Genomic DNA, 23,711 nt, shown 5'->3' on the forward strand with positions numbered 1-23,711 from the left:
CGGGGGCGGCTGCGGCCATTCCGCCGGCCCGGCGCGTCAGTGTTTCCTAGCGGAGCCTGCGCGGTCCCTCTGCCGCCATCTTTGCTGCGGGCGGGTGGGCGGTACAGAGCGCCAGGCCGTTCTGCAGGAAGCCGCTCCGACTGCCTCACGTGGGGCCGGAACGGAAGTGCTTGCCTTTGTTCCCGGGCGGCACTGGAAGGAACCGGAAGTTTAGGGAGTGCTTAGCAGCTGACCGGAAACACGGCTGTTGCTGTTGGGTCGGGGCATGGCGGGGCTGGCGGTGCGGGACCCTGCGGTGGACCGCTCCCTGCGCTCCGTCTTTGGTGAGGCGCCCCCTCCCCCTGCCCTGCAGTGCTAGCTGTGGAGGTGCCGTCGCCACCGGGCCGGGTCGCAGGGAGGTGGCGGGGCCTGCGCGTATCCCCGTTCCCCGGCGGGGTACAGGCCCGGGGCCCGCGGTGCCTCTGTCGCGCTCTTCTCCTGCCGAAGCCGTAGCTGTTGGGCTGTGAGGGACACGCGCCGGGCGAGGTCAGGGCTTGAAGAGCCCCGCAAGTATCTTCCAATGGGCTGCGCCAGGCCGGAGCCGAACCCAGGCCCGCGGGTCCCGGGGTTCCTTCCCCTGTGTGTGGCGCAAGTCGTTTCCCTTTCCCTTTCACCCCGGCCCCTCTCCCGGGTGCTGGCGTTGTTTCCCAAACGGACATGGAGCCAAGCAGTCACCAAACCCTGCAGCTCGCAGCAGCAGCAGGAAACGAGCCCCAGGCTTTTCACTAGAGCAAATAGGAAACTAGCAGCGCTGAAAATGGTTACCAGAGCACTGGCGCTACCCTGATAAAGGAACATGTACAGTTTTCCCTGTGATTCCTGTGGTGGAGCTGCCTTTGGCCTCTGCTGATAGCAGCATGGTCCTCTTGTGCCAAGAGTCAGGAGGAAGCAGGGTCCTAGAACCATTCTCTTGACTGCTGTAAGTGCCTCGGCTGCCACGGTAGCAGTGAGACCAAACAGCACAGCCTCAGAGAAGCAGTATTCAGAAGTCGGGGACAGCCGTGCTTGGTACCTAATGTATAGGCCTGGAGCCATGGTTCTAGGACTGTCTAAGAACTATTGACCTTATTGCAGCTACTTGCTTTGACAGTTTCTTTCTGGTGCCTGGCTGGCACCAGACATGGAATCAGAGGCCTCTAGTATGATCCAGAGCACATTCTGTATTGGGAGGAGGAGGTGGATACCAGCAGTAGCAGGACATAGGAAACTATCTGTAATGTGGGGCAAACTGCATAGTGTGTTGTCAGTACATCTGGCCTTTGCTATCCCAGGCTCATTTTTATTCTTTCCCTTCTTCCTGTGGTAAAATATTCAGCCTATGGCTTTGCATAGCACGTCATCTGCACTGATAATTTGCTCCTCTCTCCCACAGTGGGGAATATCCCATATGAAGCCACAGAGGAGCAGCTGAAGGACATTTTCTCAGAGGTTGGACCTGTTGTCAGCTTTAGGTGAGAATAATTTCCATTTTTTAATGTCTACAATACACTGAAGGGGGGGTGAGGGGCCTTGGATGCAGTTGACTGCTGATATACGCATCTGCATCCCAGACCTGAGAGGAGAGGACTGGGGCAGATGCAAATCCCAGCAGACGCAAGCTCAGAATGGGTAGGAGCAAAGTGACACTGTCCTGGCTGATGGAATGGAGGGTGTGAGAAGAGGGTTACCCAAGCTGGAAGACTCTCTGGTATCATGTTGTTCTGCATGTAACAGTTGTGATTGTCTCTGCTCTGCCATCCAGGCTGGTATATGACAGAGAGACAGGAAAGCCAAAGGGTTATGGCTTCTGTGAATACCAAGACCAGGAGACGGCGCTCAGCGCCATGCGCAACCTGAATGGACGTGAGTTCAGTGGGAGAGCATTGCGAGTGGACAATGCAGCTAGTGAGAAGAACAAGGAAGAGCTGAAGAGTGAGTCTGGACTTTGAGTTGATGAGGTTAATGTTACCACAAGGTTTGGCTTAAATTGTACCAGAATCTACTAGTCTGTTTATGTGAAGTTGACAGCAAAATGGCCTTGTACTCCTGGTTTGGTCTGAGTGCATTAGCACGTGGAATTCTGCAGGAGGATTGTGTGGACTGAGCTGTGATTTCCTGGCCCAGACAAACTTCTGCTTTAACCAGCTTTTCACTATTTTGTCTGTATCAGTGGAGCTGATTTGACAAGTAAGAACAGACAAGGTGTTGTGCTGTCAAAGGCTGTAGTGCAGTCTGTGTGGAATGGCTTTGGAGTGACCTGCAGCTCTTAAAATACTTTGAATTTCTACAAGGCACTCTGGCTTCTATACAGGGCTTATGTATATTCCTATAAGGCTATAAGGTCTGAGAAATGTATCTCCTCTTGGTTGTGAGGGTGAAACTGCTGAAGCCTATGGGCTACTCAAACTCTGGTCTTTCAACTGAAGGAGCAGCAAGAGAAAGAGGCTCTTGTGAAGCAACGCTGAGACCAAAAGCTATGTTCAGAGATCAGCCAGCACATATTTAATTCTTCCTCTTCATCTTCCACTTCTTGTCCTGGCCAGGCCTGGGCACAGGTGCCCCCATCATAGAGTCACCTTATGGGGACCCAGTAAATCCTGAAGATGCCCCCGAGTCCATCAGCAGGGCAGTTGCCAGCTTGCCACCAGAGCAGATGTTTGAGCTGATGAAGCAAATGAAGGTGAGTGGGAGCACAATGGTAGGATGTGTGTCTGCACAGCACAACTGTACTGTGAGTGCTGAGTGACCCCACCAGCAGCACAAGAACAAACAGGCAGTGGCAACTCCCTGCTCACATCTCTGTGCCTTAGCAGCCCCAGTTAAGGCTTCTTTGTTGACTGTGTTGATACAAGATAGAATGGTCTAGTGGGTTTGTGTAGCTGGGATGCTGCTGCTCAATTTTTTCATAGGTATGGGCTAGGGAGAGAGCTGTTTTAAGCGCTGAACTTACTGTTAAGGATGATGACAAGCATCACAGATGCTGAGTGGTCCAAAGCAGCAGTTTCACCTCCCTATTTGAGTCTGTTTCAAGTAAACTTTTGTCCCTGAGCAGATGAACTACTGAAGCTGAATGGGAGGAAAATAACAGGAGCTCTGTTGTGAATGGTTCTAGATGGGGAGGTTACCAATAAATATTTTTTGGGCTGATACCGATGGCCAGTTATTGACCAGCCAAATCGGTGGATACCGATCCAATTGCATATATGCGGCCTGGCAGCTTGGAGAGCAGTGTCTGGACGGTGAGTCTGTTGGGAGGGGGGTGGGGGGGCAGATGGAGGCCCCTGCAGTGAGGGAGGGAGTGGGGCAGGGATAGGTACTGCCCAGCCGGGACAGGACGTGGAATGGAGCCGGTGGCTCATCTGGGGGGCATGGGAAAGGTGGGGGTGCAGCTCCTGCCGCTGTGCTTCCCTCAGGGGAGGCCTGGGGGACACGTGCCCCCTGGATCTGCGTGCAGGGCAAGGGTGGGCTGCGGCCTGCACCGGGCTCTTCCTGGCAGCTGCACTTGGGCCAGGCCAGGCTGGGTTGGACAGGGCAGGCAGTGGCAGCACTGGGAGGGGAACCACAGGACAGCTACAGCCCCTGCTGTAGCCCCCTCGTTGTCCCCCTCCCAGCACTGCCGCCTCCTGGCCTGGCCCGACCACAGCTGCTGGGAAAAGCCTAGTGCAGCCCCCAAGCATGCAACAGCAGCCCACCTTTGCCCCACGCACAGATCCAGGGGGCATGTGCTCACATGCCTCCCCTGGGGGTGCATGCAGCAGCAGGAGCTGTACCCAGCCCCCCACCCCGCAGATGAGCCACCGGCTCTGCCCCAGCCCCACTCCCTCCCTCACTGCAGGGGGCCTCGATCTGCGCCCCCCCCCCGACTTACTGCCTGGATGCAGCTTTTATCAGCAACATTATTGGCCACATCAGCCAAGAAAAGCCAATTGCCAATAATATCAATTTTCCTTTTATTGGTGCCAATATGATATGGACACCTCTAGTTCCAGATTTACCCCAAATGAAATTTTTTCAGCAGCCACAAAACCAAAAATCCATGATTTACACAGCTCACCTGAGGCTCTATTGAGATGGTTGTACTTAACTGCTTAGCAGTCTTCAGTCTTCTATGCAGGATGGTGTGCCAGCCCCAGGAGAGATTCTAGCCTCAGTACAGGGCCCAGCCCCTTACCCTAGCCCTGCGGCTCGAGGAGGTGAGGTGGTAGAGCTTGTATTTCACTCAGAAGATCCAAACTGCAAAGTCTGAAGTTACCCAAGTATTTGTATACCTCACCCTTTGCCATGCTGCTATTCCAGTGTTTCCTAAGTTGTTGATTCCCCTTTGAAGTTGCAGCAGCAGTTAGTGGTAGTGGCAGGGCCCCTGTGTAGCTCTGACTGGTGTGTTTGTCCTCAGTTGTGTGTCCAGAACAGCCCTCAGGAAGCCCGGAATATGCTGCTCCAGAACCCTCAGCTGGCTTATGCCCTGCTGCAAGCCCAGGTGGTGATGAGAATTGTTGATCCAGAGATCGCTCTGGTATGTATAATTCTCTTCCTCCATTTGGGAGTGATGGGTACACTAATCTGGTGAGGTGGGGCACGTGTGGATTCCAGGAGTTGCTGTGCATCAGTGCAGCCATTTGAGTTGGTCTAATAAAAGATATCAAATTCACCCAAGGAACCTTGTCTGTGCATCAGTGGGGTACTCACTGCTTCTTTCTCTCTCTTCTGTCCTTAGAAAATTCTGCATCGCCAGACCAGCGTTCCACCTCTGATCCCAGGCAACCAGCAGCCAGTTCCAGGGCCTGGGCCTGGACCTGGGCCCGGACCAGGTCCAAATGCACAGATGAACCAACAGACTCCCCCGTCCTCCCAGCCACAGACTATTGTAAGGATCTTTGCTAAATCCACCTGCATTTGGGGGCACATGTATGCTGGTGAGAGAGGGAATCCCAGTATAACATCCTGGTGTAACAGTATTGCTGATATAGTTGGTTTCTTTCCTCCGCAGGGTGGTATGCATGTGAATGGAGCCCCTCCTCTGATGCAGCCTCCTATGCAGGGTGGAGTACCAGCCCCAGGACAGATGCCAACCTCAGTACAGGGCCCGGGCCCAGGCCCTGGCCCTGGCCCCGGCCCCATGGCTCCAGGAGGTGAGTTTTTGAAGCATGTATTTACAGTCAGAAAGTTTGAAAGTTGCCCAAACTTTCTCCAGTGGCAGTATGATCCCATGGTGTGGGGGCTTTGCAGGCTTTTGAAAAGGGTAATCACAATGACTTGGGTATGGGGGAGGTTTGAGTCCTATGGACTGACTCTGACTCATGCACAAGAGATGATCACTGTCTGCACAACCTTACAAGACAGGTGAAAAGCTTCCTGGCTGCAGAAGAGCGGGAAAGGGCCCTAACAGGAGAATGTAAGGGCTGTGAGCACTGAAAGAGAACAGTGGGTTGTGTTGTCTCTCTGTCTGTTTGGGAGGAGGTATCAAGTGAGGTTCCCCAAGAGTTTGTCTTGCATCTGGCGTTGTTTAATATCTTCATTCATGAGTTGGATGATGGAATTGAGTGCATGCTTAGCAGATTTGTGGTTGATACTAAATTGGGTGGAGTTGCAGACTCTGAAGGGCAGTGAGCTGGATGAACTGGAGAAATGATCTGAAATTATAACAAGGACAAGCATTAAGTCCTGCACTGGGGATGACATCATTGCATGCACAAATACAGGCTGGGGAATGAGTGGCTAGGCTGCAGTACTGCAGAGACGGACCCAGGGAATATGGTGGACCATAAGCTGAATATTAGCCATTATATGCTCTGGGTGCTAGAAAAAGCCAACAGCATACTAGGTTATATTAACAGGAGTGTCACTTGCAAATCAAGGAAAGTGGTTCTTCTGCTCTACTTGTCATTGGTGAGACCTCACCTGGAATACTGTGTCCAGTTTTGGGCCCCACACTTCAAGAAAGATGTGGACAGATTGGAAAGAGTCCAGCAGAGCAACAAAATGATTAGGGATCTGGGAAGCATGACATATGAGGAAAGGCTAAAAGTGCTAGGGTTACTTACTCTGGAGAAAAGAAGAGTGAAAGAGGATTTGATAACAGTCTTCAAATACCTGAAGTGTGATTTTTATAAAGAGGATGCAGACAGACTCTTCTCTGTAGGGGGCAGGACTAGGGGTGGTGGCCTTAAATTTCAACTGAGAAAATTTAAGATGGAGATTAGGAGGAATTTTCTGACTATGAGGGTGGTAAAACATTAGAACAGGCTGCTTAGAGAAATTGTGGAATCTCCATCCTTGGAAATTTTCAAAAGCTGATTAGAAAGAAACTTGGCAGGGATGGTTTCGTTACGGATGATCCTGCCCTGAGCAGGTGGCTGGACTAGATGACCTTGTGAGGTCCCTTCCAGATCCACTTTCCTGTGATCCTGTTTATTGGCCCTTCTTCCCTCAGGTGGAATGCAGCCTCAGGTCGGGATGCCAGGCGGTGGGCCTGTACCCATGGAACGTGGACAAGGTAAACCAGGCATTTGTTAATCTAGTACTGTTTGATGCTGTGTCATATGGCCTGGGCTTCCAGACAAGGGCACTGAGAAATTCAAAACCATATATCATCAGAGTGGTTGACAGAATAGACAGTCCCCTTCAAAACAACTTCCAAAGGTACCTGAATATGTAAAGGCTTTCCCCAATTGTCTGTGATACTGTGTGTGTACATGCTTTTGTATACTGGACCAGGTCGCCTCTAGTAACTAGTTTTCTGGTAGGGCTGTGCAAAATGGCTATGTTTCTTTTCAGTTTGGATTTAGCCGCTTCAGAGGACAGCGCTCGTTTTGATGTTTGGATCCCTGTTCCATTTCGATTCGTCCGAATCTGTTTCAGATTTGGATGCTTTTTTGGTGATTTGGCCATAGGCTACAATGGACAATCGCTAAAATGCCTATAACTTAGTCATTTCTTTCCTGATTTGGATGAAAATTGCAAGGATGGTAGCCCCTTCTGAGGGCATGAAGCCTGCTAAGTTTCAAGGAGATAAGTGCAGGGGTTTCTGTGAAACTGCACCTCAAACTGTTCAAAGCAAAACTCATGACGTGTGTTAAGGTGCAGCAGGATGAAACCAGCAGGGATGGTAGCCTGTAACAGAGGGCCTTCCTGGTGCCAGCTAGATCTCTACCCGCCCACCTATTTCTGGACCAACTGCCTGCCCCTCTTTTTCCTGCCACCCCTTGATGGAAAGCTGATTCAGATGTTTTCCAGGCGGGAGGCTGCCCATTTAGGTGTCTTGGGGTGACATCTATTCCGTAGCTCTGTACCTTCCCGACACTGAGGCCCATGCCTCGCACACTAGTGAGGCGCATGCCTCGCACACTGCATCCTTCACCCCCTCCAGCTGAGGTCCCCTCTCTGGGACTTTTGGCTCCACCTTAGGCCCTGGCCCTGCCTTCAGGCCAGTTGGAATCCTGAGCCTCTTGCTCTGGGCATCCCTCGTGATGGGCCCCTGGCCCTTCGATGCCCTCCTTTGGGTCCTGGCCCCAGCACGGATCAGTCGACCATACCTCTGATATCTTTTATTAGACCAACTGAATAGTTGGAGAAATATATCTTAGCAAGCTTTTGGGTTTAAAAACCTTTTGTCCGGCTGAGGAAACATCTAGTTTGTGTATGTGTGCTCTTCCTGGTTGAAATGAATAATGAAGATGCCAGAGGCTGGCATGCAATGCAGGTAAGAAAGCCAGTCAGTGAAAATGTAAATGGAGGTGTCAGAGGGTGAGGGACAGGCTGAGAGATGGGGTGCGGGGTGGGAAGGGAGATGTAGCAGGTAAAAGTGGAGAGGTACCTGGGTAGTCATATGTCAGGCAGGTTTTAGTGTGTCATAAATCCAATGTCTATATTGAGTCCATGAGTTTTTGTATCCAGGAGGTTGGTGAAGTGCAGTTCATAGGCTCGTCTGTGAAAAGTGGTTTGTAAATTCAAACAAGCACCGAACCTCGCTAACCTCATCACCAGAAGCAAAGTTCCTACAGTGCAAAACACACCAAATGGATCCAGACTGTGCCATGACAAGAAATGCAAAACGTGCCAACATATCTCCAGTACCCGCACAGTTACTACACCTCACAACAGAACTATCACCACTCCTGGATCTTACAGCTGCACCTCCAGAAACGTTATATATCTCATCCAGTGCACCAAATGCCCTGATGGAAAATACATAGGAGACAACAAGCAACAACTCTGCACCAGAATGAATGCACACCAGAAATCGATTACAGACAAGAATACCCCAGTACCTGTGGGGGTACATTTCTCACAAGAAAGTCACTCTGTCTCCAGTCTCTCAGGCCGTATGCTCAAAAGGAATTTACAAACCACTTTTCACAGACAACCCCATGAACTTCACTTCATCAGCCTCCTGGATACAGAAACTCATGGCCTCGATATAGACATTGGATTTATGACACGCTATAACCTGCCCGACATCTGACTCCCCAGGTACCTTTCCACTTTTACCTGCTACGTCTCCCTCACCCCCAGACACCTCAATTTACATTTTCAATGACTGGTTTTCTTTCCTGCATTGCATGTCAGCCTCTGGCTGCTTCACTATTCGTTCCATCCAGGAAGAGCAGGGGGTCTTCCCAGTGCAGGTGAGATCTCAGCCCACCTATGTGTTTCTGGGCCAACCGCCTGCCCCTTTTTTTTCCTGCCATATCTTGATGAAAAACCGATTCAGGTGTTATCCAGGTGGGAGGCTGCCCATTTAGGCCTCTGATGTCTAGAGGTGACATCCATTCCACAGCTCCCATACCTTCCCTAACACTGCGGCCCATGCCTCACCGATGGCATCCCAGGCAGTTAAGCTGAGCTCACCTGGAGCCTCACAACTCCATTGCAACCAGCAAGCCTCAGGCCTCTCAAAGATCTTACAGGTATGGGCTTTCCCTAGCCAGGACTGTGCGTGCCTGTGGTGGCTGGAAGTTATAAGGCGCCTCCTACCCACCTTTCACCAGGGAGGTTTGCAGTCCTGGCATTTCTTGGGGGCTGCTGTGCTACCAGCAATCCCACCAGGCCTTCTGACCCTGGCAGGGTGCAGTTGTAGGTCATGCCCAGGACCTGGGGTCCATAGCCCCAGCCCATACCTCCAAGTTTGTCCTGGCATGGGAGCTCAGCAGGGAGATTTCTTCCGCTGCTGGCTGGTGATATAGTGAGTACCACCTCCAACTTTGACAGCGGGGCATTAAATGGTTTAAAAAAAAAATAAAAAGGAAATAGGTGCGGATTGAGTGAGGAGGGTGGCACTCACTCTGTCTCCACATGGAGCTTGGGGAACCCCAGCAGCAAGAAGTTCACCTTGAGGAACACCAGCTGCTCCACCAAACCAGGATCGAAGGAGGAGTGGTGGGGTGTCATAACATCCCCAGCAATGCTGAACACCCTCTTGCTCGGAACACTGGTTGGTGGACAGGACAGGTGTTCCCGGGCAACCATGGCCAGATCCTGCCACATCTGGCTGCGGCTTGCCCAGTAGGCCAAGGGGTCACAGAGCAGCAGTTCCATGTCCTCAGTGAGATAGGTAGCTGCCGAGGCCTTGGCGCTACCTGCCCGATGCTGGGGTCTGGTGCCTCTGGACCCCAACATGGAAGCCATGGCATTGGCCCACATTGGCAGCACCTGTGGTGGAGGAGACTGATTGATTGGTGGATGGAGTGCTGGCATGTGGCAGTGTTCCCCCTTTTCCACATCCCCCCACCTCTGCCCTTCTGCCTCCCGCACCCTATTCACCAGCACCTCTGTCCAGTGATCCAGGGTATTGCTGGCGCATGCACTCCCCTTCACCCTTGGGCCGCATATGGCTGCCAGCACATGAACCGTTTTGGACCACAACAGATCTAGATGTGTCTTGATGCCCTTCAGCCGCTTCATCAGTGCCCACACCTCTGGTGACAGCAGCTTGCCCCAGCCAGGAACATTGATCCCCTGGAACTTCTCCATTTGGTTCTGAAGCTCCCTCACTACAGGGATCACCTGGCTAAGGAGGGCATCGCAGAGCACTGAGGCTCTCAGTGGCCTCGAGAAATGGCTTGAGGACCACCAAGATCTGAGCGATGGTATCCCACTCTGTTTTGTTAAGAGGGCTGCTGATCCCAGTCTCCCCGAGCAAGGCCATCTCATGGATGGCATTTCTGTTGCTCAACCAGCCTTTCGAGCATCAGGTGTGTGGTGTTCCACTGAGTCTCCACATCCTGCATGATTTTGTGCTGCGGAATGCGCAACTCTGCCTGTTTGTCCCACAGCATCTTATCCCCCTTGATGCTCCGGTGGAAGTAGCCTTCCACCTTCCTGCATTTTGAAATGAGCTGGCTGGTTGTGATGTTGCCCTTACTGGCAGCTGTCCAAGGAGTCTGTGACTATAAGGTGGAACTTGTGTGCCATGCAGCAGATGCCAACAAAGTTGGCATCACGGACCACCTTGACCATATTGGCCCCGTTGTCGCTGACCGTAAACCCATGGGTGACCTCACCCTGCCCAACGGGCCACCCCTGCACCATGCGGTTCATGGCCACCATGATCTCTGTTGCTGTGTGGGACTCATCCATCACCTCCACTTGAAGGAGAGCCCACCGACGGCCTGACTGATCGCACCTGTGCCCTGTGAGGGAGAAGTAGGCATGATCTCCACCCTGGCTGCTCCAGATGTCCGAGGTGAAGTGTAAGGCCACCTGCAGACCTGCATTGTGCCGCTCCTCCCTTAAGTACTCCCTGCATGCCTCATACAGGAAGGGCACCACCATCCTGCTAAAGGTGGTGCGTGTGGGCACTTGGTATGATGGGGCCACGAGTGCCATGAGCCGCCTGAACACTGGACGCTCAACAAAGAAGAAGGGTTGGCCATCCAGAGCAAGCATCTCCCTAATACTCTGGGTGACCTTGCTCACCTTTGGAACACCCCCCCATTTGTCTCTGCCTTTCCCTCACTGGTCCAGGGTGGCCTGCCTCTGCTTCTTGGGGACGGGGGCCTTGGAGTGAGGGGGACTTCTTTTTGGGCATGCTCCCACTGGTGCCAAGCTGAGGAGGAAGAAGGGCTAACATCCCCGTGGTGCAGAAGTGTTTTTCATCTTTGCCTTGGCTGGTCTTGCATTGGCAGTGCAGGCAGATAGCATATTTGGGATCATCTGCCACCTCCGAATGATCCCACACACTACCCCCTTGCTTCTGGGGTGCGGGTGCATGCCTTATCCCCTTCCTCAGCAGGCAGAGGCACAACAACAGGAGAAGCTAACTCAGCTGAGCCACTTGCCTCCACAATCTCAGTCTCCTCCAAAGTGCCTTCCAGAGAAGAAGACCTAGCTCTTGAGGAACTTTGAGGGGTGTGGAGCCATATACTCAAATTCTCCCTCCTTTCCCAGAATTTTCCTGGCTATGGCACTGAGCTCCCCTGATTCCAGATTCTCCTCTGGCACTGGGAGGCTCACGCTGGGAACTGAAATTGCAGTGGATGATACTTTCATGCTGATGCTTGTCGTGCTGATGGTGTTGGGAGTTATTATTGCTGGTGTTAGTGAAGGTGGGGCAGGTGCAGAGATTGCTCCCACTTCCTTGCTGTCACTAGCAGCAGAAGCCTCATGGCTGCTATGGAAGAGGGTGCCTCTAAGTTTGGGGGGGGTTAGGGGCAGGGAACTTGCAGCCCTCCCCCCCACCCCCTCTAGTCCCTCTCGCTCCCCTGCCAGAAGACCTGGCACCTGCCTTTCCAGCACACTTCATAATGTTTGCTGTGCTGGAAAATGTGTGTGTGTATGTAATACGTCTTCTCTGTGCAATATATCTTCTGTCTGCTTACTATATCTTCTTCTGTCTGTTTACTATATCTTCTATCTGTAATATATTGGAAAGATGTATCCAATCCTTTCCAAAAAGAGAGACTAGCAAGAGACTGACTAGGAAGCCAATCGCTGCAGCCAGCCAGTACCTTTCACACACTGTTGCTTCCAGACAGACTGCTCACAAAAAGCAGAGAAAGGCTTCACACAGAGCCTTGTATATGTTGTTTCTCCATCCCTCCCCCAGAGCACTGGGATTGGAAGGGACCTCAGAGACAGATTGCAGACACTGGCCAGCTTCACATGTCAATATCAGAGCAATCCATTCCCCCCTCCCTTTCTGAGTTTCTGTTTCCCCACAAGCCCACCTCTCAAACGTCCAAAACGTTTCAGATGGTTTTGGAGATGTTTTGGAGCCTTCCGTTTCATTTCAGATTTGGTGTTTCGGGCACTGAAACGGCTGCCGAAATTTCGCACAGCCCTATTTTCTGGTACTTGGTAGTTACAGGTGGCTGGGGAATGCTGGGGACTGCAATGGTGCTAAATCAGCTTCTTGCCTGCTATATTATTATTGAATTTTCGGTGTTTTCTGTAGTTTGTCCAGCAGGGGGAGTGGTAGCTTTTCTTTTGCACATGATAGTAAAGTGTGTTGACCAGTAGAGGCAGACAAGGTTCCTTGGGTGAATTTGATATCTTTTATTAGACCAACCCAAATGGTTGGAGAATAGTTATTAAGCAAGGTCTAATAAAAGATATCAAATTCACCCAAGGAACCTTGTCTGCCTATATCCTTAGACCAACACGGCTACAACCTAAACCCTTGACCAGTAGAGGGCATCTCTGTGGGAAATATGTAGGGCCCTCTTGCCACATGGCGACGGCTGTATCCTGGTCCTGGATTAAGGCTCAGTGCAATTAGTCCATTAAAGCATCAGTATCCCATTAGCAAAAGGGGCTGGTTTGCCATATCCAAGAGATCCCCACTCTTTCAGATTGTAAGTAGGCCATGAGGAAGGTAATCCCCTCCTTGGCCTATGTCTCGCTCCTTTTATCAGGAGTGTGACACTTCCTTTTTGAAGTCCCACAGTTTCACATACCTAAAAAGCTGCTCGGTCTGAGAGACTTTTTCTGATTTCACATTTGGGTCTTCCTTCATGAGCTATGCTACCGCTCAGGGCTTTGCCAAATAGCAGCCATGGAGACACGTTACCATTCCCCTGCCATCTTTAGGATTTGAAATAGCAGCAAGGCAGCTGGTGCAGAATTTTGTTAATTTCTGCTGCTATTTGGGGAGGTTCTGAGCTGGGGAACTGGAGCAGTCTCACTGAATGCTTGGGTAATGTATTTTAAGTGAAATAATAAATGCAGCAAAAATAGGTTTAGGTTCCTGCCACATGCACAGGAACCAGCACAAGCTTTCTCCTGGGCACCAGTTTGTAGGGGACTGGGCTCTTCAAGCCTTGTGGAAGATTCCATACAGAGCCAAAGTTGATCTTGGATGTTTCAGTCCAGCTGTGTTCCTGGAAGAGTGACAAAACCAGGCCTGTAGGATTTGTAGTGCCTTTTTAAAGTCTGTGACCCAATTCCATGGGAGTCTGTTATGTACAATGAGCTCATGCCAGCCAGGGAAATGAAGCTGTGCTAGCACTTGGGGCTGTGGTGGGCCTGGGGTCTAGGCAGTTCCATCTGTGGATCTCCCAATGTATGCGAATGAGTGCACACACTATTTATGTGTCTACTCTTTTCCCTCTTTTCCTGATGCTTGCCAGGGAACCTGCAGCTCTCGCCCGTGGGACCTGCCAGGCCTGCCTCTATCGAGCGTGTTCAAGGTATCCATAGCAACTGTCAGCTCCCTCTGCTTGTGGGGCTCAGTGTGGGCTACATGGATTTTTGGCAGCCTTTCACGTAGAATTAAGCACTTGGGTTATCTTTACCTGGGGCTATGGCCAGATCTCTGAGCACTTCAGCAACCATCTTCAAACACAGGACTGCCCCTTTGTGTCAGGAGGAGAGAATAGAGGTGTTCTCTGCAGAGGGACCTTCCATCTCTGGGAAGGAGGGTAACCAATGTGACTGGTGAAATGGGATGGAGGGAGATGACATTATGCGTCAGCCCAGCCATTTGAACTCAGATGCAGGGTCAGTAGGGTGTCACTTGCTGTTTTGCCTTCACAGACACAGGGTGGCAAGGCTCACACTTTTGACTTTCAGGGTGCATGTCCAGACTTTAGAAGGCTGCTGTAGTCTTAATTCTCAGCTTCCTTCAGCCAGCTAAGATGGTAACTGTAGGGGAAAGGAGGGGTTAAAATTAGCCCTGAAGTGACCAGCTTCTGTGATCTGCTGTGTTGTCTATGGGAAGAGTTCTTCCCACCTTGCTGTGCTTCAGTTCTAGTCCCATCATGGACAGTACCATGGACCATGACACACCCATATCTGGCTGTCAGCCTGTCTGAGCTCCAGGGAGCATTGAGGGGGTTTCTGTTGCATGTTAGCCCAAAAGGGCAGCAGGACTCTGCTGTGATGGTTCTCATGAACTGTTGTTTATTTCCCTGGCAGTGCCCATGCCAGATCCAAGGGCCCCTATGCAGCGTGGACCATTGCCTGCTAGTGGCCCACCACCCCGAGGTCTTCTGGGAGATGCTCCAAATGACCCACGAGGAGGGACCTTGCTCTCAGTCACTGGAGAAGTGGAGCCCAGGTGAAGTGGGGAGGAGAGGGATCTTTCCAGTCTGATACTACAACTCTGCTGCCCCTGGCATGGCCTCTTGCTGAAGTCAGGGATGCTGTGAGCAATGGGAAAGAGGCAGTGCCTCCAGGTGAACCACCAGGCCACATTGGCTGGTTAGAGCAATAAGTTCTGGTGATCCATAGACAGCTGTGTGTTAGGAGCCAGCTCCCCTGGGAGGTTGCTAATTGCAGCCTTATAAATTGGCTACGAGCTGGAAATATCAGCACCCATCCCTGTGAGCCAAACCCATTCCTTTCACTGCATGTGGGTTATGAAAATTCAGTCCTGTGTCTGATATGCCCTCTTGCTTTTGCTTTGCTCTCCCCAGAGGTTACCTTGGGCCACCCCACCAGGGGCCACCTATGCACCACATGCCTGGCCATGACAACCGTGGTCCGCCTCATGAGATGAGAGGAGGACCAATGGGTGAACCCAGACCACTGATGGGAGAACCTCGGGGGCCATTGATGGATGCTCGAGGTGAGAGGGCCATGGATTTAGGTGTAAAATGATAGAGAAGTCATAGATCTGGGAAAGGGCCAAGAGTTAGGGCCCAGTTAGGCTGGAATCAGGAAAAACTTTCTGATTGAGGGTAACTAAACACTGGCACAGACTGGCCTAAACTGGGTCTGGTGTCTTCATCATGCAAGTTTTTAGGAGTAGGTTAGACAGACACTTTGCTGGGTTGGTTTATTCAGGGACAGTCCTGCCTTGAGCAGGGACCTGGACTTGATGTGACCTCCTGAGGTCACTTACATGCCTGCTCTGCCATAACACTTTGGCGAATGTAAGAGAAACATGGGGAGGCGGTTGAACAGTAACGTGAATCACAGGGTTAAGGTACGCAAGGTCAGATGGAGTTGGGGACAGTTATGCAGGGCAAGAGGAGGAAGAGCCCCTCACATTGGCCCTGACCTTTCTCAGGTTTTGCCAGCCTGTACACTGGAGAAGGCTTGGCTCTGTAATGCTAGCATGTACCCCAGTTTTCCCGAGAGTGGACACCTCTTTCAACAGTCTGCTTGGATCTTGTTTGTTCTTTGTTAGGTGGAAGAGATCCCCGGGGCATGGAGCCCAGGGGCATGGAACCTCGGGGAATGGAGCCCAGGGGCATGGATACAAGAGGGATGGAGCCTCGAGTCATGGAACCAAGGGGCATGGAGGCCAGAGGCATGGAGCCCAGAGCAATGGAACCCAGGGGCCCTGGCCCCAATTCAAGGGGCCCAATGCCTGGTGGCATTCAAGGCCCTGGACCACTGAACATGGGAGCGAATGTCCCACAGGGGCCTAGACAGGTACTAATTCTATGGATAATGATAAACGCATGGTGCCAGGCTCTGATTGATGCTGGTTCTTTGATAGCTAACACCCGCTCTGCTAACCAGTGAACACCTGGGAATGGATGATATCCCCCCACCACTAATGGAGCCTAGGTCAGCACCAGCCCTGCCAGCTACACTGGGCTGTTAACAGCATGGTCTTGATCCCTGGAGGCTGCAACAGCCTGGGATTGCTGACCCACACCATGGCTATAATGTGTAAAACCAGCATGTGTCCCCTAACTGGGCTTGTGTCAGGATAACAGGCTCTGAAACTGGGAGAAGGCAGGTGGCAATTCTCTGTTGCACTGAACCTTGCATTTTCCTGGTACTTATGCTCCCCACTGCGAGACTTGATCCCCATGCAGGGGGCGTGGTATCCCTTTTGTTTATCAAACTCTGCCCCTGCTGTGATTCCAGAATTGTCCTCACCTGAAGGAGCTACGGATTAAGCCAGGTCAATACAGTAGGGAGTAGCGCCACAGGGCAGCAGCCTGGCTCTCTCATGCTTTTCAGGTTCTAGGCCAGGGTTGGGCAAAATGCAGTCTGCTGGCTGGATCCAGCCCACCGAAGGGTTTTGCCCATCCTGTGCGGGGTAGCCTGGGCACACATGGGTCTAGTCCTGCCACCTGCAGGCAGACAGCAGGGCTGGGGTGGTGTGATGCCTGGACTCACTTCCCAGCAGCCCCAGAGGCACTGGCTCCTGGCTGCTGCTGCCAGTCTTTACCATCGCTGGATAGAGCAGACGGCTGGGGTCCCCATAGAGATCGGTCCAGGACCCACATGTGGCAGACAGGGGAGCAGTGTCTGGAGTGGGACAGGTTGGTGGGACCAGGATCACAGGGTAGTGACAGCGCTGGACCCAGGCCCAGGATAGAGCCCACACATCCCTGCAACTGGTGCTTTTTCCGCAGGCAGAGATGTGCAGGGAGCGGATCATAGCTCTGCCCTGGGCCCTGTGATCCCAGCCCTGCCTGCCTGTCCTACTCCCGAATGCTGCTCCCCGCCTGCCCATGGCCCCATCCCATCTGCCTGGCTATATGTCTTACCCTTGCAAGTCCTGGCTGGTCTTCATGGATACCCTGGGATTGCTCAGCAATGACAGCACAGGGCCCAGGGCAGAGTGGCAGTCCACTCCCCGCATGCCCCTGCCTGCGGAACTGGCACCTGTTGCAGGGATGTGCAGGGGAGCAGATTGCAGCTCTGCCCTGGGCCCTGGCCCTGCGATCCCAGCTCCTGTCCTGCTCTCAGATGCTGCTCCCCATCCACCTGACTGCAAGGCAGTACCACTTAGGGAGTTTTGGTGAGCTGTTGGGGGGGGTGTGCGCCGACCTGGTCCATGAGAGCTCACCAAAACTCCCTAAGTGGCCCTTCAGCCCAAATAATTGGCTACCCCTGTCCTAGGCCATTCACTGCTACAACAGGAAATGTCTCAGGGACCTTAGGCCTCACCTGCCCTTCTCTTCACAGCCCCATGGTGAGGTAGAGTCATATCTCATAATACAGCACAGAACCAGAAATCCAGAGAGCCCAAGGCCGGCCAGCCTTGCCTAGTCCTGCAGCCTTTGTTCCCAGAGTTGACGTGTCCCAGCGTCTACAGAGTTTGTTACTCGGGGTACTCGGATCTAGCTTGGGTACTTCAATCAGTCTCTTTCTTGTTACCTACTTTGTCCTTAGAGAAGCATAATTCTTTATTTACATAGCCAACTGCAGGCTCTCTTTGTACAGCAAGGGAGACCATCCTATCCCATCTCTGTCCCCACAGGTTCCCAACATGCCAGGGGCAGGCATGCAAGGTGGAGGCCTGCCAGGGGCAGGGGTTCAAGGAGCAGGTCAACCAGGAGGCTTTAGCCCTGGGCAAAACCAGGTCACCCCACAAGATCATGAGAAGGTGAGTATGTGAAATGGAAAGGGGCTGGGCTGCTGGCAGGAAATGCCACTGCAATGAAAATGAAACCCTGTGTACCCTCTTCCCCTGGTGCTGCACCAGTCCCCAGTGCAAGAGTTTCTGGGTTGGTGCCAACTCATAATGGGTACTTAATTATCCTGCTGCTTTTCAGGAGAAAGCCCAGGAGCCTGTGAAGCTTTTCCTGTGGTCAGTGGGCCAGTCCTTTTAGTACAGAGCAAATTGTGCTGCTTCTGCTTCCTGTTATCCATGTGCCTTTGTACTGTCATGTCTTTGTACTGTCTCCCCCTCCCTGTCCCTGTGGGACCTGCTGTCTCTTCTCTCCTCTTTGCTGCTCCTCCTTTCTGGGCAATTGCTGCTGCAGGTGCTGATTGCTCCTCCCCTCTTTACCCACAGGCTGCCCTGATCATGCAAGTCCTCCAGCTGACTGCAGACCAGATTGCCATGCTGCCCCCAGAGCAAAGGCAGAGCATCCTTATTCTAAAAGAGCAGATTCAGAAATCCACTGGGGCACCGTGACAGGTGAGTTTGAGGGGAGACTGCAGCACTGTGAGGAACAGGTTGAATGAACAAAGGAGCTGGCAAGGTGCGGTAGGCAGAATGAAGGGGAGTGGGTTAGCTGGAGTGAATGCTTCATAGACCCAGTAGTGTTAGGGGAGCATACCTTCTTTCCCTGGCACATCTCCAGTGGTGTCTGTTCCACATGGGTACAAGCTGAACCAGTTCCGTCTAGCGCTTCCATTAACACAGCCCTGGCCTTGCAGCTTCCTCAGTAAACCTGCCTGTTTCCTCCACAAACAAGAGTAAGGCAGGGCATGGCCTCACATTGCCTCTGGTGTGGACTCCCTGTGTGGCCTGGGCATGGCTCATATCTTAGCCTTCCCTTGCATAAACCCTAGTGATAGTTTCTTGCCCCTGTGGTCACTCAGTAAATCCTAGCAGTATGTCATGGAGTCAAAAGGTGCTGCCCAAGTGCTGTATGTGCTGGCTCTCATGTACTTCCTAGTGCTCTTCACCTGCCTCAGCTTCCCTAGGGAAGTTGCCCTCGCTTTGGCCACAGCAATTCTGAGGATTGGGCACCTGTTGGCCTGGCTCAGGAAGGTTTTTATAGGCCTTTGTCCATTGAGGGGGGGAGAAAAGCAACTCAGTACCCACCCAGTGGCCCCAACTCAGGAGTCTCCCAGTGGTCCCGCAGCTGTTGGGCAGGAGGCCCATGTGGTGTGCCCTGTCCTGTAGTGCTTTGTGGGAGGTTACAGTGCCAGAAGGCAGTGAAAGAGCAGGTCATGCTACCATAGTTCTCTGGAGAATCCCACATGACATGGGTGGTGTCAGGGCTTGGTGCAGTGTGCTCCTGTGAGCAGGGCCCTCCTGAGACACCTTGTGTCCCTGCTCTTGTTGTGTGGCTCAGGTGTACCTGGGAGGGGTGTTGATGATGCTGTTCTTGTCCAGTTCCTGCTGGCCTCTCTTGTCCTTCCCTTAGAGCAAGATTTCACTCCCTCTGTTATTCTTGCAGGGTTTATAAGGCACGCAGTGGCTGGCTTCAGAACCTCTGAGACAGAGAAGGCAATCCATGTGGCAGCTTCCCCATCACTGTCTGACCTGGCACCGTATGGTAGAGGGGCTCCCCCTTTTCCCTGCCTTATGTAACTCCCCCCACAATGTTCATTTGTGGTTTCTGTGTATATTTTACAGTGTTTAAAATAAACTGGGAGGGAAGATTTGAGTACATGGTGTAACAAAGCAAGGGGCTCCTTTTTATGCAAAGAAAGAATGCAAAAAACAAAGGCAGGCCTGCCAAAATAGCTGCTGCATAAACCAACAGGCCATTAAGGGGTTAGACCTGGAGAAAACAGATACCCAAAGCATTCCACCAGAGAGAGAGAGAGGGTCAATTAGTTAACTGCTGGAAGGGCTTACAGCTGGGACTAGTGAGGCCTGCAGCCCAGGTGTTAATAAGGGTGAGCTGGAAGGTGGGGTAGAGGGGGAGGACAACACCTGGGAAGGCAGGCTGCGACAGGACTTTTATTTCCCCTCCCATAAAAAGGAGGTGACTGAGAGAAAGTAACACAGGACAAAGCCTCAGAGAAAAGTGGGGTGGTGGGGAGAAGTAGCTTGTTTCTTAGCCTAGAGGCTGCCAGAGCAAGGCTACCAGGGTTAAAGGGACAGTGTACCTTTTTTCCCCTTTTTGTGGATTTGTTCTGAGATAAGTCTCACTTAAAGAGATGTTTGAGGGAGGCATGTGAGATTTGAGCTTGTCCAAACAAGGGACAAGCTGCTGGAGCTGGAGAAGGTGGTAACCCGGAGCAAGGGTACCTATAGCAAGAGAAAGGGAGAGAGGAAAGGCAGAAAATATGGAATACTGCGTGCAATTTTGGGTGCCGCACTTCAAGAGGGATGTGGATAACCTGGAGAGGGTCCAGAAAAGGGCCACTCATATGGTTAAGGGCTTGCAGGCCAAGCCCTATGAGGGGAGGCTAGGGCACCTGGACCTCTTCAGCCTCCGCAAGAGAAGGTTGAGAGGCAACCTTGTGGCTACCTACAAGTTCATCATGGGGCCACAGAAGGGAATTGGTGAGGCTTTACTCACCAAGGCGCCCCCGGGGGTTACAAGAAATAATGGCCACAAGCTAGCAGAGAGCAGATATAGACTGGACATTAGGAAGAACTTCTTCACCGTTAGAGTGGCCAAAGTCTGGAATGGGCTCCCAAGGGAGGTGGTGCTCTCCCCTACCCTGGGGGTCTTCAAGAGGAGGTTAGATAGGCATCTGTCATCGGGCCCCTGCGCTTTTTCCTGCCTATGCAGGGGGTCGGACTCGATGATCTGTTGGGGTTCCTTCCGACTCTAACATCTATGAATCTATGAAAAGGAGCAGGGAGCCCCAGTCTTGGAGGGGAAAGATTTGCAGCCACCAGGGAGTGGTACCCAAAGCCCTAGAGGGTGGGGACATAAGATTTCAGCTCAAAGAGGGCTGGACAGGAAATTCAAGGGGATGAATCCAGGGCAGGAGACAGCCATGAGGGGCAGAAACAAGACTGGGCTAGGGAACCCATTGCACAAGAGGAAGAATTGGGACCTGGAACCCCAGCAGCCCGAGTGGATAGAGACCAGATAAAATCAAGAAGTTGGTGAGACCAGATACTAGACAGTGTTGATCAAAACTGATAGGTTCAGAGCTGTTTGGTTCATGAGATCTGCAAGACATGAGTGTGGCTGTAGGAGCAAAAGGGCCACAAATTTAGGCCTTAAGACTTTTAGCCCTTAAGGCTCATAGGGCACAGCAGGAGCAAACCAAGAGAGCACCTAGGTGCTCTCAGCTTCTGAGGGCAGCTTCCCTCCATCATGTTTTACAAGACATGAAAGGAAAGAAACCAGGTTGGGACCTTGGGAGGTGACGGCAAGAGCCAGGCAGGATCAGTGACTGCTAGAGAACATTATGGCAACCACCGGTGCCTCGCATGTAGTGGCAACGTGTGGGGGGTGCACAGGGTTGCACATGGACCCCAAGAGCGCTCGTGTCGTCCCCCCGCCCCCCCCGAGAGCACCAGCTGGGGAGTGGGGGTGCCAGAGAAGCGATCCTCGTGGTCAGCCCATGGCCAATCGCACTGACCGGGGGAGGGAGAGGGGGGTTCCCCCACGGCCGATTGTGCCAACTCGGAAGTGCCACTGAGGGGAACAAATGCCCCCCCTGACTCAGGAGGTACCAGTCACCCATGCTTACATGTTACCCCCTGGACTCTGAAACTGCCTCAGATAACACTAATAGAACTGGCAGAGCTCCATGGGGCCCTCAGTCTGATGTGTTCAGCAAGTTCTGTCGTCTTTGGTAGCCTGTTGTGGCTCTAGGGTTGATCATCGCTTGTTTCACTCCCCACAAGTCACTGAGCTCTGTTTTAGCCATGATCTATGAACCATGGACGAAGGTGCTAAACAGTGTGGAGGGAGGAGATAGCCCCCGGGGAGAGTCTGCTGCTGTTTTCTGAGCCCAAGGGCAATTTTGTCATTACTGGCTACATTTGCTAGGAGAAACTCAGGAAAGCAGAGGAGGTCAGTGCACTGAAATTCTCATCTGGGAGTGTGTGGCAAGGGGTGCTAAGGCTGGCCTGGCCAATACAGTGTGATGAAGTGCCTGGTTTGCATCCTAAGCTATTGAGCTTCATACATGTTTCCTCTGGAGAAGGAAACTACAGGGGCACAAGGTAAATAAATCCTTTTCCATAAGAACAGCCGCTCAGGTCATGTTACTGGGCCCCAACCTGTCCTTTGTAAGATGCTCATGTCTGCATCACTTTCCCTCCGTTTAAAAACCTCATAGCTCACCCAGCAATGGGAAGAGAAAAATTGCTTCAAATGCTTTGTAGTAGCTTCCATTTAAAGATAATGGTCTTGTGTGATAGCAGGCAGATGAGACCATTTGACTGATGGGACTCAGCAGATGCTTGAGGGGAGCTGTGATCTGCAGCTGCCAGATTGAAGTGTTTGTAGCCTTGAGCCTTCCTTTTAATGAACTGAACTGCTGTGTGTTGGCAGCCCTAGAGCTGCCTTACCTCAGGTTCTTCCAGTGTGGTGTGGTGCAGCCCTGCCCTGCCAGATCTCCTGTCAGCTGAGAAGGAAGCTCATCTTTCAGCCCCTCCAGCCTTAATGGGTGACCTGAGAGATGCAGGCTCCATATCCGATTGCTGTCCGTTGCTGATCTGCTGTCACAGCAATATCACTTAAGACGCCTGCCTTTTCTGGCAGATTTTTTCCTCTTTTTCCTGAACACAGTTGAGCAGTTTGTTTCCTTGTGAGTCATACTGAATAGGTCTGGAAGACTTCCTGCAGTGGCCACTTGAGGGTTCTGTTCACAGTATCGCCAAATAGGAATTCCCGTAGTGGGAGAACTGGTAGCAAGGAACCAGTCAGTGAAAGAGCAACAGCACTATACAAAACAACTTCCCTTGCTACTGTTTGGAGAGATTTATTGAAGATCCATCCCAGGTGCTGCAGACTTGCACAGAGGCCCAATGCCAATGGGGAGACAGAGTTTGCCTCTTAAATTGGACAGAATGAGCCTCTGGAGTTGGGGTTTATCCTATGCTATGGCCAGAGGTGGAGAGGTTTTTACAACTTTAAAGACATAATTTGCAATAATGCTTATTGGAGTGTGTTTGACCACTTGTGCTGAATTAGTTACTGAAGACCCTGCATCCTCCCAGCACATTTCCCATATGGCCAACATCCAAGAATCCCAGTGCATTTAAATCAAGTTTAATAGTCAATATGAGCCTTTGTGCTGGTGCCACAATCAACTTTGAAAGGGAACAGATTCCATTAGAAGGTTAATTTCAGCTTCCTTGCATGCAAAACCAATGCAGAGCAATCTCTAGGAGTGGAGAAGGCCCACTCCTCTTATCCCAAAAGGGCCTCTAGAGATTGGGGCGCACACGGAGTAGGCAGCATTTGTACATAAAGCTCAAGTGCCTGTCCCTTGGAGGGATGCCATGTCACATCTTGAAGGTCCTTCATATTTAACAGTGGGGAAGGCATAGTTTGAATGGTAGCATTTCCAGTAGCATTGCTTGGTGTGCCCTTAGCAGCAGCCAAATTCAGCTCTCAAAATGGAGGTGGAAGACCCAGCAGATTGCTCCCAATGAGGCTGTGGTGCCACAGAGCTAGGCAAATTTTTCTTTCAGCTTAGAAGTTCTCCTTGTTGAAGTAGAATTTGACCTTCCTGGGGTCCAGCCTGGAGTATTGATGGCAACACTTCTGCAGACTCTTTGCTAAAGCTTCTGGCCCACATAAGAACACACCCACCACAGACCTGTGTGGAACAGAAGGCTGTTAACACCCAGGCTAAATCATTTGTTTAACTTATGGCTCTGTGGCAGGGCCCTTCACTGGCTCGGGGCTTCAGCTGCCTTAGAACTTGTACCCCTCCTAGTAATGGACCCTGTGAATGGTGCAGCC

General features: G+C 51.9%; 2 protein-coding genes across 10 annotated transcripts in view; one reads left to right on the forward strand and one right to left on the reverse strand.

The window, feature by feature from the left end:
- Nucleotides 1–167: 167 nt before the first annotated feature.
- CSTF2 (cleavage stimulation factor subunit 2) lies at nt 168–19,520 on the forward strand. 3 transcript variants are annotated; one of them, XM_006026512.3, is made up of 15 exons: nt 168–323; nt 1,412–1,490; nt 1,781–1,950; nt 2,562–2,698; nt 4,412–4,531; nt 4,733–4,882; nt 5,006–5,147; nt 6,449–6,511; nt 13,584–13,643; nt 14,371–14,512; nt 14,871–15,022; nt 15,587–15,834; nt 17,624–17,749; nt 18,161–18,286; nt 19,278–19,520. In XM_006026512.3, the coding sequence occupies exons 1-14, from the start codon at nt 266–268 to the stop codon at nt 18,281–18,283; spliced, it is 1,770 nt and encodes a 589-aa protein (XP_006026574.1). In that variant the 5' UTR covers nt 168–265; the 3' UTR covers nt 18,284–18,286; nt 19,278–19,520. The 3 variants fall into 3 exon arrangements, with proteins under 3 accessions (XP_006026574.1, XP_014376742.1, XP_025063249.1); XM_025207464.1 differs by lacking the exon at nt 168–323 and adding an exon at nt 345–525; XM_014521256.2 differs by lacking the exon at nt 13,584–13,643.
- A 1,067-nt stretch (nt 19,521–20,587) lies between these two features.
- The window catches only part of NOX1 (NADPH oxidase 1), a 32,092-nt gene continuing 28,968 nt past the window's right edge, over nt 20,588–23,711 (reverse strand). For all 7 annotated transcript variants that reach the window (XM_025207444.1, XM_025207450.1, XM_025207448.1 and 4 more), the window contains one exon: nt 20,588–23,565. In XM_025207444.1, the coding sequence (XP_025063229.1) occupies nt 23,439–23,565 (127 nt within the window). In that variant the 3' untranslated portion in view covers nt 20,588–23,438. The remainder of the gene's footprint in view (nt 23,566–23,711) is intronic.

Source organism: Alligator sinensis, unplaced genomic scaffold, assembly GCF_000455745.1.
Source record: "Alligator sinensis unplaced genomic scaffold, ASM45574v1 scaffold387_1, whole genome shotgun sequence".
NCBI classification, from domain to species: domain Eukaryota; kingdom Metazoa; phylum Chordata; order Crocodylia; family Alligatoridae; genus Alligator; species Alligator sinensis.

What these genes read in the sequence shown, in the direction of transcription:
- CSTF2 (XM_006026512.3), top strand. Translation starts at nt 266, where the DNA reads ATGGCGGGGCTGGCGGTGCGGGACCCTGCGGTGGACCGCTCCCTGCGC. An exon ending in AGCTGATGAAGCAAATGAAG is followed by an intron (nt 2,699 to 4,411) that starts GTGAGTGGGAGC and finishes GTTTGTCCTCAG; the next exon opens with TTGTGTGTCCAGAACAGCCC. An exon ending in CCTCCCAGCCACAGACTATT is followed by an intron (nt 4,883 to 5,005) that starts GTAAGGATCTTT and finishes TTTCCTCCGCAG; the next exon opens with GGTGGTATGCATGTGAATGG.